The sequence below is a fragment of the Uloborus diversus genome, chromosome 9, assembly GCF_026930045.1.
Source record: "Uloborus diversus isolate 005 chromosome 9, Udiv.v.3.1, whole genome shotgun sequence".
In the NCBI taxonomy this organism is placed as follows: Eukaryota; Metazoa; Arthropoda; class Arachnida; order Araneae; family Uloboridae; genus Uloborus; species Uloborus diversus.
In genome coordinates, this window is record NC_072739.1 from 69,868,130 (window position 1) to 69,884,261 (window position 16,132).

Below are 16,132 nucleotides of genomic sequence, written 5' to 3' on the forward strand. Positions count from 1 at the left end.
CTCTTCATTCTTCAAGTTTGTGGAAAATTTTGGAAGTTATCAAGCCAAGTCACCGCCACTGTTTAGCTGGTCTGGATAATATTATTGCAACAGGCTTGGAAGGATTTGAAACCTTGAAAAACATCACAAAAAATTTTCTGCCTGAGATAAAACAAAGAGACACTATGAGAAAACTGGAAGAATCTAAACGATATCTTAAATTGACATATTTAACTCACTGCACTCAGAACAACAACTGCGAAAGTCATTGCATCTCCCACGCATTGTCCAGTCCAAATGATAGTAACTTTTCATTACCTTGCACAACAGCTCATGATAGCTGGTGTCCGCAGTGCTCTGATCTTTTGGAAACTGAGATTGTTATTTCAGAAGCAATTGAGAAAATGGAAAGTAGCGAGCATAAGGACGACATCCAGTACGATTTCAAGATCGCAACACAAAACATTTTTGCTTGGATGAAGCATGATATTCGTTCTCTGTACAACAAAACAATGCCAAAATAGATGCCTTTGAAAAGTTAAATGACACTACTAGTCAATGGATCCGAGACTGGGCACAGAAAGTTCTTCCCATAAAATACCGTGAAGGTCAAGCAGATTATTTTGGCAAGAAAGGGATCTCTGTGCATGTTGATGTGTTTTTTAAAAAATCAAAAGCATGTTTACAAAAGTCAGTTTACTTCACTATATTATTCCGTTGCGAACAAGATGTTGTTGACACGCTGTCAGTTGCCGATGTTGTTTTGAAGCAGTATCGTCAAGATTTTCCAAGTGTGGTGAATATGTATGCGAAATCAGATAACGCTGATTGTTATACTGGGAGTGGTTACGTTGAAACAGAGTATAACATTTGTAAGAACTACGGTATTGTTCTCGTCCGCCATGATTATAATGAACCTCAAAAAGGAAAAGATCAGGCTGATCGGGAGAGTGCGGTGGCAAAACGGTACTTACAAGCATACGTAAACAGTGGTCACGACATAGTAACTGCTGAAGATGTAAAAAATGGCATTTTGTACCAGGGAGGGGTCAAGAGCTCAAAAGTAGCCATCATTGAAGTTAACAAAAAAATTGCTTCGCTTCTTATCCCAAAGAAGATTACCGGAATCAGTAATTTCCATTCAGTACAATTTTCTGACAGTGAAATGACTTTCTGGATGTACTATAACATAGGATCTGGTATTAAGATTCCATATACCCTTTGCCAATTTACAAAAGGCACAGTCATAATAGATGATTTCAGCTCAACTGGGAAAAATCAGGCAACATCTGTTTCATCGAATCATCGCCGAGATCGACAGTACAAGTGCCTGTATTTTTGTCCAGAAATTGAATGCAGTGATGCATTTTTTTGATAGTATTGAATTGGAAGAACATATAGCTTCAGGAAAACACAAATACATTCAAACTAAAACCTCCTTAGACAATGTGAGAAAATTGTATGCAGAAAAAATGAAAGCTTCTTGCTCTGTAACCCGTACAATAGCCGAAACTCAAATCCCACCATTATCTACTCGCAAAATAATGACTGAGAAGCTGTATGAAAAAATATTCTTTGATGAAACTGGATGGGCATTGCCAGTTAGAAAATTTTCAAAATTTAGCGATAAGCAGAAGAATTTTATGCGTCAGCTGTTTTTGGAAGGAGAGAAGACTTCCATAAAAATTACTCCCGAAAAAGCGGCAAAAGAAATGAGAGAAAAAAGAAATCAAAAGGGAGAAAAACTATTTTCGCCTGATGAGTATCTGACGACTCAACAAATTAGGAGCATGTTCTATCGCATGGCGTCTAAGATGAAAAAAGGAAAACTTGTGGAACTTGATCAGACTCTTGAAGACAATGAGCAAGTAAGTTACTATACATAATGCATTCGCATTGAAAATTTAAAAATCTAAGATTTCCTTTTGCTTAATAGAATCGAAATATTTTTTTTAAATAATTGATTAGATAAATATAAGGAAAACTTATTAGCTGATAATAGCTTTTTTTTTATAATGGTAACCTTTAAATTTTAGTGTCTCTATCTTGTTAAACTTAAGTGTACTTTCCCTAAGAAGAAGATAGAAATGAAGTAAGATCAATTCTCCAAGAGATAAGGGCATTGGAGCTATAGGAAAGCCACCTTCATAAGTTTCAAATGTAAATTTTTCTCCATGCAACTCCAAACCTCGGGTCTGCAAGAGCAAATCTGTGCTGTATTTTGAGTTATATTTTGCCTTTTAAGTTTAGTAAAAAAAATATTTATTTACTTTCAATTGTTTATTATTCATGTATGCAAATTTCTACTGTACTTACTTTATTGTGCAATTGAAATCCTATTTATAAAATACAGCATTGACTTATTTTGATTATAAAATCAAGAATGACATTAAGAAATAGGAAAATTGATTGTTTTGCGCAAATGAAGAGTGAAAAAAAAGGTTGTATTTGCAAAAAAAATTAACCAGTCCCATGGGTGTATAACCTGGGTCAAAAACTGAATGCTGGGGACTGAAGCTGTAATTACAGCTGTGTCTCAAAATTTTGACTCGTGGATTAGCGTAGTTGAAACTTGACATTTTATGGGTAAATTATCATTTTTGAAACCGTTTCATTAAGCAAGATGATTAAATCTCATGGTTTTCTCACCTGAGTCTAAAACTACATCACTTAGGGTATGATTACAACTGTTTCTCGAAGTTACTAACTCATCAGTCATAGAGTAATTTAAAAAAAAATAAGTTGAAATTATAGATCAAATTTTCAACTTTGAGACCGTGTAACTAAAAAAGTTTATTAGTTGCCATGGGTTTCTAACCTGGACCTTAAAATAGACCACTTCGACTATAACTACAGCTGTGTCCCAAAGTTGTTGATGCGTCGCGATCAGAGTTATTTACGTCTAAACTTGGCTATTTTAAAAAAATCATCGACTTTGAGACCGTTTAACTGCTAAAGCAAAGAGTAACCCATGCTATTTCATGTTTTTCTTAGTACTATACTGTGGTGAGTAGTTAGGTATATACTTATTTTCGAGGGTTACTCACGGCTTTAGCAGATATCCTGGCCCAAACAAGGCAAAAAAAGTTTAAAAAATAGCATTTTCAATTGACCTTTGCCCTCAAAACCATGAATGAGCGACCAAAATATTTCGGCTAGCATGTACCTAGTATCAAGTAGTATCCACATAAAAAAAATTGGCTTGCTACACCCATTGGTTTTGAAGCAAAGCAATCATATATTAAGCTCTTTTTTCTCACGTTCTTAAACTTTGACCTCTACTCAAGGGCAAACAAATCAGTTTTTAAAAAAATAAACTTCACTTTTTCTTATCATAGTACCACTAACACATCCTGAAATTTTTACGAAAATCGAAGACATCAACTATCAAAAGTGTCCAAGCTTAAAAAAAATGACTCTTAAGCTGTTTTCTACTTCATGACGAAATGACGCTTTTTTTTTAACCAAGTTTTTGGACTCGTCAGAACAAAACGATATTTTTGTGAAATTATGCATCAATGCAATCTTTTAACTGGTGAATGCTTTCATGATAGAGAAGTAACAATAAAAAACTGCTAATTTAACTAATTTTGACAAATTCAAGATTATGCGTAGTAACGGAATGACTGCGGTGGTGCTGGAGTGATAGCAACTTTTAAGGTTCATTTATTGCAAAAAAGGGACCATGTTCTTAATTAAGCAAAAAATTTTGCCTTTGGCTCATATGACGCTACTGTTATTGTTGTTTACGTGTCTATCTTTACTAATAATAAAGCTGAAAGTCTCTCTGTCTGGAGGATGTCTGGATGTCTGTGATGCGTATAGCGCCTAGACCGTTCGGCCATGAAACTTGGCATGAAGTTTGGCATTCTCATGAAATTTGGCAAGTTAGTTTGTAGCATGGGGGTGTGCACCTTGAAGCGATTTTTCGAAAATTCAATTTCGTTCTTTTTCTATTCCAATTTCAAGAACATTTTCCCGAGCAAAATTACCATAAGATGGACGAGTAAATTACCAAGTTATCATAACGTGGAACCGTAACATGGTTAAGTCAATTGGCGAGAAATTTACCATACATCTTTTGTAAATATACAGGCGAACCAAAAGACCTTTTAATTTTCTACTACGGGCAAAGCCGTGTGGGTACCACTAGTAGTTAATAACCATGGAAAAGTCGAGTGACATTGCCCCGAGATTTCGGACTTTTTTATTTATTCACACGTAAGACAACACGAGAACGATTTTTAGCACAAAAAAAAGGAAATACCACTCAGAGCACCGGTGTGGGCGGATGGGGGGGGGGGGAATTGAACCCATGCTCTCCGGCATTTATTGCGAAGGTTCTACCACAAAGCCGCGAAGGCCCTGAAACGCAATACTGAATGAGACATAATAAGTGATATAGTTTACAAAAATCATTCCAAAAAATTAATGAAGAAAAAAAAAGTTCTTTCGTAAAAGTTGTCACTTTCGTGAAATTTCCTTTCACTGAAATTAGATGCAGTTTAAATGTGTTTCTACGTACATAAAATGTATTTTTTCATAAAATCCTATTTTCTTTGAAAGAGGGAGTTTTGACGGATTGTCGTCATTATATCATGATTGTTTTTTAAAAAATTACTTTATATGGAATATGTTTCGAACTTAGACAAAATAGTGTGTACATTTTAATATACGAAACAGAATCTTTATTTTTATTTTGCAGTGGAAAGGGGAATTTGTATTTGCTCTTTTTTATTTAGTTTTTTAAAGCACGAGCAGAGCCGTGCGGGTACAGCTTGTTTTAAAAATAATTTCCAAACAACATGTTTAAGAGAGAAAGCAGAAAAGATTTTTCCATGCATTACATCCAATGACATACGGCTTTGCTACAGTTTGAGCATTGTAAACTGCTAGAATATTGAGCTTTAGAACTATCAACGTAACACTATCTCGAGGTCAAAATAAGATGCATAATTCTGCCGTGAGCAGGTTAAAAGCAGTAATTGCAAATGCTTTTTTTTTTTTTTTTTGCATTTTTGTTATCGTAAGTTAGCTTTATTGTACAAGCTTGCTCATTTGGTTTCATCTGAAAAAAAAGACCGAAAAAAAATGTCTAATTCCAACATTTAATTATTGTCAATATTGAACTCAAAACGCATTTTTTTTTTCAAATATCTAGAAAACTCATTTCTGAAGATACTGCCGTTTACCCACCGACGGCAGAATTGGTCTTTATTTCCCTTGCGATTTGCACAGGTGCCTTGAGCCTCATCTATCAATGACGAACCTTCTTTACACAATGGACGACTTCATAAGTTTTAACTGATAGAAACTTATAAGTTTTAACAAATGACATACAAAACGCTTAAAAAATGTTATTTCTGTATTATCAAAGTACGCACATATCGTACTCCGGTAACGAAAGTGAAAGTGACACAACTCAAAATTTTGTAAAACCGCACTAACAGATTACATTTAGATTTAAAATCTAAATGTAATGATATTTCTTATCACAAAACTCACATAAAGTAAGCTTACTGATCTGGTACGTGGAGTAAAAACGAAATCAATAAATAGTGACACATCAATAAAATTTCACAATGTAGAACATTTTTCGAACTATAAATATGCGGTATAAATTCAGACAACAAAAACTAAACAGCAAACATCACATCGTAATTTTTTTTGGACGCATTCTAATACTATTTGGGACTAAATAGTTTTAAACTACTATTGGGTTAAAAGTTTGATTTTCTCCATTATTTTTTTTTTCTAGCGATCACGAATTGCTTTTGTTTTCACTTGACTGTTCATTGACGCCTGTGCCTTGATTATACTTTTTTATGATTTTAATGCAGGCGTCCATGAAATCGAAAATTGTTACAAACAACCTTCTCGACTTTACATAATCCAACACTCACATCCAACATCTAGCAAATGGGTTAATGTAGGCTATTTGAATTTCAACGACGCATAGAAATTTTTTTACGCAAAACAAATTACATAATTGTTATCGTATGCTTTATCGATAAAGAATTTTGTCTTTTATGTGGTCCGCACAGTCAGTTCTTGATAACTGTATTATTTTAGCATTGATAGCTGAAAATAGTTTAAAATGTATACTTCCTTTCCTCTCTTTTTTCTACTTTTTATACAAACACGTTTAACGTTAGTTTAAAAATAACCTGGCATAATGTATTTTTCCATAATCATACACTAAACATCAAAACATATTTTATCAATAAACATTGTAAAAAAACATACAAAAAGTATTAATTTTCATGTGACATAATAAATATGTCACCTTCACCTGGCGAAATCAAAAGACTAATTTACCATTAAAATTGCTAAAAAATGTCCTTGACTGCAAACAACCAGCGTAATACAGCCTAAAGTTAGAAGCAAGTTAATGGGTTCGAGTAAAAATTAAATAATATTGCATCAATTCTCTTTGCACTGCTACAAAGCGTGCTTGTGCCAGTCGTTTTAGTATTTCCCCTGGTAAGTACGTATACATTTCTTAATTTTATAGTTACCTAAACTTACGTTTGTTTGCAATGTTTATTGTGTGAAGACTTCATGGATTACGTTTAACTTCTGGTAAAAAGAACGCGTGATGTTGTTTTTATAGATTTATGTGAGGATTTGTCACTTCTCTGGAGTCACTCCTGTGGCAGTTTTAAACCAAAAATAGTGACCCCCCCCCCTTAAAGCATATTTTCCCCTGGTCCAAATAAAACACAAAAAAGTTCACACATCATCTGGCCTTTATCTTTGCAAATACAAAAATAACGACAACTAGTGAAACAAGAAATGTTAAACTAAACAGAAAATTTTTCTTTAGGAAGGCAAAAAATTAATTTACCGTATATTTACTCAAATAACAGCCGGCATTCATTCGAATTTTGACTTCAGAATTGAGTCTTGGATTCAAACTCTGGTTGGTTAAAAGCCATTAGTAGAAACAAGAAACCCAATGAGTAGGGTCCTGTCGCAATTCGTGATTGCGGAAAACATGGAAATGAATCAAGATAAAGTAGTAAATTATCCAACTAAGTTCTTTACTTCACTAGTATTGCAACTACACATTATAAATTTCAAGATGGCGTTTCTACCTTAGAAATATTAATCCACCCTGTTTCTGCAACGAATAATATAAGTTTGGCAGCAAAGAAATTGTTAAACAATGGCATCAAAATAATAATAATAATAATTTTACCAAAAAAAAAAAGCTAAAGATCTGCATCAAGCAAGCTTAGCACTGATTCTTATAGAAATGCCCCTCCAGTTCAAACGATTACAATTTCCGATTGTTATAATTATTAAGAGCTGATTGTGCCCCAAATTATCTAATTTGCGAAAACCATTTCGATTCCATAAAACTTGATCTTCCATGAAAATAGATTAGATAGCACCAAAAATCTTATTTTCAATGAACTACTTTACTTCAGTTAGTAATAACACGTGTGTGGTGTTTTCAGTTAAGCGAAAGTAGTCTAGTCGCTTGAGCCCTAAGCTCAAGAAAAACGAATACAATTATTCATATCCATTGACAGAGAATTACTCCGTGAGCATTTAATTGGGACACACAAGCCTTCATCAAATTTAATAAAAAGGGGTGATTTTTTTTTTTTTTTTTCAAGCAAAAGCATTTTCTGTAACACAAGCAGTTCAAAATAACTGCCACATGTAATATTTTAATCACAGAGGAAAGTACTCACCAGCCATTTCCCCAGCAACTGAAGCAAGCACAGCGGCAATAATCACGTACGGCAGTGCTTTGGTATAAATAGTAAACAATGGTTCTTTGTAGATAATTTCTGCAAAGATTTATTTCTTCTCCGGAATTCCAAATGTAGAGCATATTTTTTCGATTATTCAAATCTCGTTAATACGCCCATAAAAACATTGCAAGCTATTTTTCACGAGTCACCGCCTTTTCTTCGAATATTTCCGCTAGGAACTTTGATCCCGGTCTACAAGAAAAAAAACATTTTTTTTAAGAATGTGATGTTGTATCGAGAGTAAACGGCAATCGAGAAAAAAATTATACCACGTAGTTAGTACATAGTCCATCATGCGCATCAAAGATCACAATAGATTTGTTTTTCTTAATACTTAGCTTCTTGAAAAATAAAAGTAAACGTGGTACTTTTTTCCAAGGCTTTCGCTCTTCTACAGTCCAATAAATTAAAATATGCTATTTTCTTGTCAACTATCTCTTTTCGTGTTTAAAATCGGCATTCCTAAGGATTCTCACAAATATATCACGGAACATAAATAGGTCAAACGCTCCTGTTACTATCCAGTGTTTTTATAAAGGAAATTGTTTTTTTTTATCCCCACAGATTGAAAATTTTTCTTAAATTCTACAAATAATTGTATGGGGACAGGGGAAACAGTTGAACAATTTTCATTTGTTTTGTTATAATTTCGTCAATTTTAGTTTTAAAGAAATCTTATTGCAGAACGTGATTACAGAACATTTAAGGTATCAATGCAATCTTTTTCATTATTTATCCTCATTTTCTTTTAAGTAACCATGAATTTCGAGAAGGCTCTCAAGTTGTCCCACTGTGCCCCACGGCATGTTGTACAGTGGGACATTGAGAAGGCACGTTCAGTTGGTTGGTTTGATTGGGTTTTTTGGCGCAAGAGCCTTAATAGACTATACTGCGCCAAACAATTGTTAAATAAGGGAAATAAGATCTAAAAACGTGAGTCTTATTATTGAGGAGCAAAGGACATAAAACCTCTAGAATTTTGAAAAAAATTCCAAAATAAAGACATAAACGAAGTTTTAAATTTTCAATGACGAGCCGAAAGGAATAACTGAAAAACAATTTTGAGCAACATAAAAAATGTCAATAACAAAACAAAGACAAGACAAAAATAAGAACATAAGAACGAACACTAAATAAGAGAAAAAAATATCCAATCTCCTGATATGAAGGAAAGGAAACAATTTCGGATTGAGCGTGTCCCCTAACAACTCCTTCAAAGATGCATGAAAATGATTTAAAGAATTTGAAACGAACATGACTGAAATTTTACAATCGGAGAGGATGTGCAACACTGTCTGGTTGACATTGCATGTGTAGCATATTGGAGCGGGTTCGCGGCTAAAGAGACGTTGGTGTGTAAATCTTGTGTGACCAATGCGAAGATAGGCTAGTATAAGTTGTTCTCTTCTGGTGATCATTGAAGACTTGAAACCTTTAGTTGAAGGGCCGGATGGAATGCAAGTTATTTTGCGTTTCTCCATTCTAATCTAAATGCCAATAGTTGTTGAGGCAGTCCAAAACTGAATTCTTAATGTCATCGACATGGACACTTGTAGTTTCGGCAGTTGAATCCATAGCCTTTATGCATGCAATGCGGACATGTCCTAGGATCCAGCAAAAGAGAATTTCAAAGCTAGTATTTTCTTTTAAACGATTGTACAATAAATAAGATTGAATAATCAAAGGGTGGCTATTGTTGTTGCAGTGGATGATAGCATCCACTTAACTCTTTGAGTCGGTGTATTTCAGTCACTTTTTTGCAACCTGATTGGGCCTTTGTAAAGTTGTAAAAATGGCTTTTATTTCGGAAGTGAAAACTGAACATGATGAATTTTAATTGCTGTGAAATAATTTGATCATTAATTATTGCAGTGAAGCCGACGTGATCGTTTGCTTTTGATCCGTTGGTAAAAATTTCTTTATATTGTATAAACAGTCGGTCCCTGATCTAACGAACTTCGCGATTTAACGAATTTTTCCTTTCCCCCGACTAAAATGAAGTCAAAACCCCTACCGAATAATAAACCACGAATTATTTTAACAGCTGAAATTTTTTCTTTATTTTTAATTTGAGTTAGGAAATATTAGATTGTTTTCCAAATGCTATATCCATATTGTCCGAAATAGAAAAAGACTTTTCTTGGAATCAGCAATTGTTGACGAGCGAGGGGGCAACCGAAGAATATTGATTTTGGTGCAGAAAAGCGATAGTGAAACTCCCATTAAAACTGTAACTTTTTCAGATGTTCTACATGGCCTGGAAACTAAAAACATATCTCATGCAGCAGGCTGCATATGATACAGTATTTTCTTCTTTCCATAAAGTCGAAAAAGAACTATTTTGAGTCAAGTATCAAGGAAAATGTCAAACATCTATTACTCAGTAATTTAAAATTTCAACTTATATATTGTGTAATAAGTTGTGAAATGCTGAATAAAAAGTGTACAATTTCTAATTATGAATTTGTTGCGTTCGTTAAATCGGGATCAGACTGTATTTGTGTTTTACTTCAAAATAGATTTATTGGTATATTGAATCAGCCGTGATGTTTGACTTTCGAATGAAAACTTGATGAAAACTTTCGAACATAGAGAATAGAAATGATAACTTCATTCCATGGTTTAGTAAGTTCTATTGGATCGAAAACATCGAAGTCTGTAAGCTGAAGGTAGGTCGCCTGTCGCATTCGAATCCTATAGTTGGTACGAGCGACGGACGGCGTACAAATAAATTTGTATTAGAAGGATGAAACATATTGAGGTGTAAAAGATGATTAGTATTGGATTTAATTTTGAAATAAAAATTTCGTGAAAGATTAATTCGTCTATTGTGAAGAGAAGGTTCGTGACTTATAGACTATTGATAGGTGAGGTTCGGAAAGCCCCGGTGCAGATACGCAGGGTCTGATTATGCATTGGATAGAGGATTTTGAGAGCACTTTTAACAGCGGAGCGATAAATTTGGTATCCTTAATCAATTTTTGAGCGTACTCGAGTCCTGTAGATACTTTAGTTTTTTTTTTTTTTTTTTTTTTTTTTTTTTTTTTTTTTTTTTTTTTTTTTTTTTGGCGCATGAGCCTTAGCAGGCTGCGCCAAACGAATGTCTGGTAGAAAAAGTGCCAAAAGAATGAAAGGGTTAAAGAGCAACGGGCACGAATTTTGAAAAGCACTGCCGAAATAAACACATAATATAGTTTTAAATTTTGAAATAAAAACCAAAGGAAAAACTGAGACATAATTTTGAGTAATGTAAAACATATAAACAAAACAACGACCTGACAAAAACAAGGACATAAGGAAGAGCACTAAATTAAAAACATAAAGTGGAAAGGGAACAATTTCGGTTGAGGCGTGTCCCTAACAATTCTTTCAAAAATAGATGAAAATAATTAAAGAATTTGAAACGAACATGATTGGATTTTGGACAATCAGAGAAGATATGCAACACTGATTGACATTGCATGTGTTGCATATTGGAGCAGGTTCGCGCGGCGAAAGAGATGTTGGTGAGTAAATATTGTGTGACCAATGCGAAGACGGGCTATCCTCATATAAATAATATAGCCGATGAACGAGTAACCCGCGTGTTTCAACAATGAAACTCACGCCATGACATGATAATTTGATAATATGTTTTGGTAATGTTTAACATGCAGGGAAAGGCTTTATCGTAACTTCGCTGTTTTACTGGTAAAACAGTCATTTCAGGGGAATGAAGAATTAAAAAAGTGGTCAACTATGAACGTTATCTACTGGAGTTTAGGGTTAAAATTTCAAATATCAAAATATCACCAAACAGGCAATTGCTTCGTTCAAATGTAGAAGAGTAGAAGCAATTTACACCCGTCATACCTTGACGGGCGAATTTCTAGTAATAACTAATTCTCTTCTGGTAATCATTGAAGACTTGAAACCTTTCATTGAAGGCTGGATGGAGTGCAATTTGTTTTGCGCTTCTCCATTCCAGTTCCGCTGGCAACAGTTGTTGAGGAAGTCCACAACGGAATTCGTAATGTCACCAAAAGGTACAAGATTATCGACATGGACACTTGCAGTTTTAGCAGCTAAATCCGCTGCCTCATTGCCTGCAAATTACAGAGAATACTTAACTTTAAGACTCATTTCTTTTTTAGTTCTTGTACGTGAGGAAAAAATTAACTCTATTGTCAAGTGTTAGATCAAGGAACTTTCCCTGGTCTTAAACACATATTGAAAGATTATTCGTGTTTAGAGTTAGGTCAGGGTGATGACCCTTTCTAAAGGAGAAATGTATACAGAAACTTTTGAAGGAAAAACCATTTTCCTCAGCCCAATGTGAAACTTTTTTGATAGCAATTTGAAGCTGTCGTTCAACGATACCGATACCATATTCGATACCGAGAAAGAGATCTGAAAATGATCAACGAACAGGTGTCTACCGATTTTCGCCTACGCTGATAACGAGAGCATTTTTGACGAGTGGATCACGCCCTCCGGAGAGGATTAACGTCAATCACATGGAGGGGACGATTTCCGGTTTTAGAGAAGGGGTTGGGTAGGGATTTCTAATTTTTCCCTACGATCTCCTCTTAAATGTAAAACGTGTTAGCAGCTGAGATTCAGCCATTTTTTTCTTCGGTCTTTTCGTCTAGTAATTATTCATTATTAAAATGAGCATTCATTTTATTGATTCCATCAGGGGAGGAAAAATATTAATTTATGACGACTTTATGTTCCGAATAAATCGGAAGGGAACTCAAAAATTGTTCTGGAAATGTACAAAACTAAATTGCAAAGCAAGCATCATTACAATGAACGGAACTGCACAAAATATTAAAAATGTCCACAACCATGAGCCACAGACAAATGAAAAAACAAGAAAAGTCTTTTATAACCAGCTGAAGAAAAGGAGCATAGATGAACCAACTTTACCAGTGCCACAAATATATAGGTAAGTGTTTCTTTCTTTCTAACGTCTTTCAAGTAAATTTTATATTTAATAATGTAATAAATATCTAAAAATATGTACAATTTTAAAACACAAAAGCATATTGAAAGCAGTGCAGCGCTATTTAATTGTGACAACTTATCTTTGCATTGTCTGTAATCACGACATGAATTCAATTTATGTATAAAATTTTAAATAAAATTTTTTAATTAAAACTGCACAAAATAAAAACAAAAAAACCATATATTTATTAAGTCAACATTTTTCGATGAAAAACAGTATACTAGTTTTAAATAAAAGTATTAATTTTTCAACTTTGAAAAATATTTCCTTAAAAATGAAAATTAAAAAGGGGGGATGAGAGAGAGATTTTTGAACTTAGGAATAGCTGTTTCCAACTGGAAGATATTTTAATCATTTTTCGCAGCCTTTGATAACATTAAAATACTAAAATAGCGTTAGAAAATACAGTAAACTCTCGTTAGTACGCCCCCGCTTAGAACGACTTCCCGCATATATCGACGTTTTTTTCCGGTCCCTGGGACCAATATGCTTTTAATATTAAAATCTATCCGCTTATAGCGCCCCCGCTTATAACGACTTCCCGCTTATTTCGACGTTTTTCTAGAGTCCCCACAGGAAAAATCCCGTATATTGCGTCCGTATATTGCGTCGCTAGTAAACTTTTGTATCTTCGCGTTAAAACATGAGTTCTGTTACCGGAAGGCAACCAGTTCGACTACTTTATTCCGACCCGTGAAGTACGCCTCTTTGTCCCTGTTCGCATTCGTTATCTCGGAATTCCAAGAATTTCTCACCCCCTCCCCCTCACCTAAGGAAAAGGTCCACCTTGTAAAAAGTCAAAAAATCATTGATGGGGAGCTCTCAGATCAAGTAAGTATGCTCTGCGAAAATACTCAATTTTATCTTAAATCGCCTCCAATGTTGACCATTTTTAAATGAGGCCTTCTAGTAGTATGGTTAAATAATTTTTCACATCAGTTGAAAGATTAAAAGAAATTCAGAAAAAATACAAGCTGGGAAAGTTTGACAAATTCTCGTAGAAAAGCATTGCGCGCCCCATTTGCCTGTGCCGATACGAAAGAGCGAGGAATGGCAGGAAAAGGCAACCCGGATTCGTTTGATCTTCGCCGCCGCGTCATCTCCCCTCGATTCTAGCTCCATGACAGGAAACAGGCTGGCGCATCAGCCATTCTGGTTCCAAAGGGTTGTAAGGAAATTTGAATTCGCCAAAAGAGCGGTGCTTTTATTGGTGCCAAGAGAGCGATAACTACGCCATCTACGCTACGTGCTGTGAGGGTCCATTCGGTTACTTGTTCACACGTTAAGAAATGGCTAAAAGAAAAGCTCTTAGTTTCGATGAGAAATTAAAAATTATACAGCAGTATGATGAGAAAAAAGGAGTTACGAATAAGCAGCAATTTGCAAATGAAATAGGAATACCTGTATCTACATTAAAAACTTTATTAAAAAAACGGGAAGAAATTGAATCCAGCGCCTTTTCAGGCATCAGTAAAAGACGGAGGGTACGTAAAGGCAAAAATGAGGATTTAGAAGAAGTGCTGTACCAATGGTTCCAGCAAGCTCGAGGAAATAACTTGCCGATCAATGGACCCATTATGACGGAAAAAGCCAACGAAATAGCCAAAGGCTTGGGCATAAATGATTTCTCTGGATCAGCTGGTTGGCTGGATCGATTTCGAAAAAGATATGGCATTAAATATCGTCAAATTAGTGGTGAAGCCGAAGCCGTAGACGACGACAGCATTGCTCCCTGGATAGAAAATCTCCTCCCTAATCTACTAAAAGACTATGCACCTGAGGACGTATATAACGCTGATGAATTTGGATTATTTTTTAAATTAATGCCAGACAAATCCTTAGTTTTAAAAGATGAAAAGTGCCACGGAGGTAAGCTAAGTAAAGACAGACTGACTGTATTAGCATGTTCTAATTGGACTGGATCTGACAAGTTGAAGCTGATGGTGATTGGAAAATCTAAGTCACCACGGTGTTTTAAAAATGTGCGAACTTTCCCGTGCAACTACAAAGCACAGAATAGAGCCTGGATGACTGGGTGTTTGTTTACTGAATGGGTGCAACAGTTGGACCGAAAATTCGGTAAAGGAAAGAGGAAAGTCCTTCTGTTTGTGGACAACTGTCCCGCTCATCCCAAAGGAATCCCCCTCAAAAACATCAAGCTCGAGTATTTCCCCCCCAACTCTACCAGCAAGCTTCAGCCATTAGATCAAGGAGTCATTAAAGTTTTGAAGCAGAAATACCGTAAAAAGCTGGTACAGCGTTACTTACGTGAAATTGAATCAGGAGAGGACTCTTCCTGTAAAATAAATGTGTTGGATGCTATCCATTATGTTTCGGCTGCGTGGGATGAGATCGCGCCAGATGTGATAAGAAATTGCTTTCGAAAAGCGCATTTTGAGAGCAAATCTAATGAAAATGACCTGAATGTTGCGGATTTTCTGGACATCGAATTTGAGGAACAGTATCCTGGATATTGTTCAGTTGATGATGATTTGCCTATCACGGAAACTCTAGAAATTCAGGATATGATTGACATGGCGAAAGGTAAGTAAGTTAACTTATTAAATTTTTTCCTTTTTAAAGTTCACCCTTACTTCAGTTTAGTATTTATTTTACTTTCTCATTTAAAGATGGAGAATTCGAGGTTGATAATGAGGAAGAGGAAGAAGATGAACCTCCCCAACTTCCCTCTTTTATTAGCGCCTGCGATTCCGTAAGCGTTTTGCGGCAGGCGCTCTCTTCTACCGAAAACTCGGAAGCGATGCTGAGAGAACTTAACAGGATTGAAAGTTTTATAATAAGAAATTTTAGGAAACCAACTTCTTATGATGGAGGAAAGCAACTCCTTATGGAGAATTTTCTTACAAAAAAATAATAGCATAGATGTAACTAAGATGTAATAAAGTTGTAGAGGTTAAAATGCATACGCGTTTCTTTTGCTTTTAGACTGTTATTTTTATTTCAGCGATTAAAAACGAGTCATCAGATTTTTGTAAGGTATGTTTTTTTTTTCCTGTTATCTTCCAAAACGGCATTTTAAAGAGTTCTGCTTATAACGTCGTCCCGCTTAATACGACGTTTTTCAGAATCCCCGTCAACGGCGTACTAACGAGAGTTTACTGTACTGTTAAATCTTACTTGTCCTTTGGACCAGTGAGCATGAATATATATTGGTCCTCAGACATTATCACTGGTCCTCGTTAAATTAAACGCTGAATAACTAACCACATTTTTATATTGTGCAAAAAAAAATCGGTGGCCCGCGGACCACTTATTATTTTATATGGTGATCCAAGACCAGTTTTACTAATCTCTGAGACCAGCAGTAATTTCAAATGCTGTAAATGATCTTTTTTTTTTTTTTTTTTTCAGTGTGGAAAGCCACAATGAGATTAAC

General features: G+C 35.0%; 1 protein-coding gene across 1 annotated transcript; it reads left to right on the forward strand.

Moving 5' to 3' along the window:
• The first annotated feature begins 13,155 nt into the window (after positions 1-13,155).
• On the forward strand, positions 13,156-15,813 carry LOC129229919 (tigger transposable element-derived protein 4-like). Its single transcript, XM_054864299.1, has 2 exons — positions 13,156-15,279; positions 15,366-15,813. The coding sequence occupies exons 1-2, from the start codon at positions 14,025-14,027 to the stop codon at positions 15,608-15,610; spliced, it is 1,500 nt and encodes a 499-aa protein (XP_054720274.1). The 5' UTR covers positions 13,156-14,024; the 3' UTR covers positions 15,611-15,813.
• The last annotated feature ends 319 nt before the right edge of the window (positions 15,814-16,132 follow it).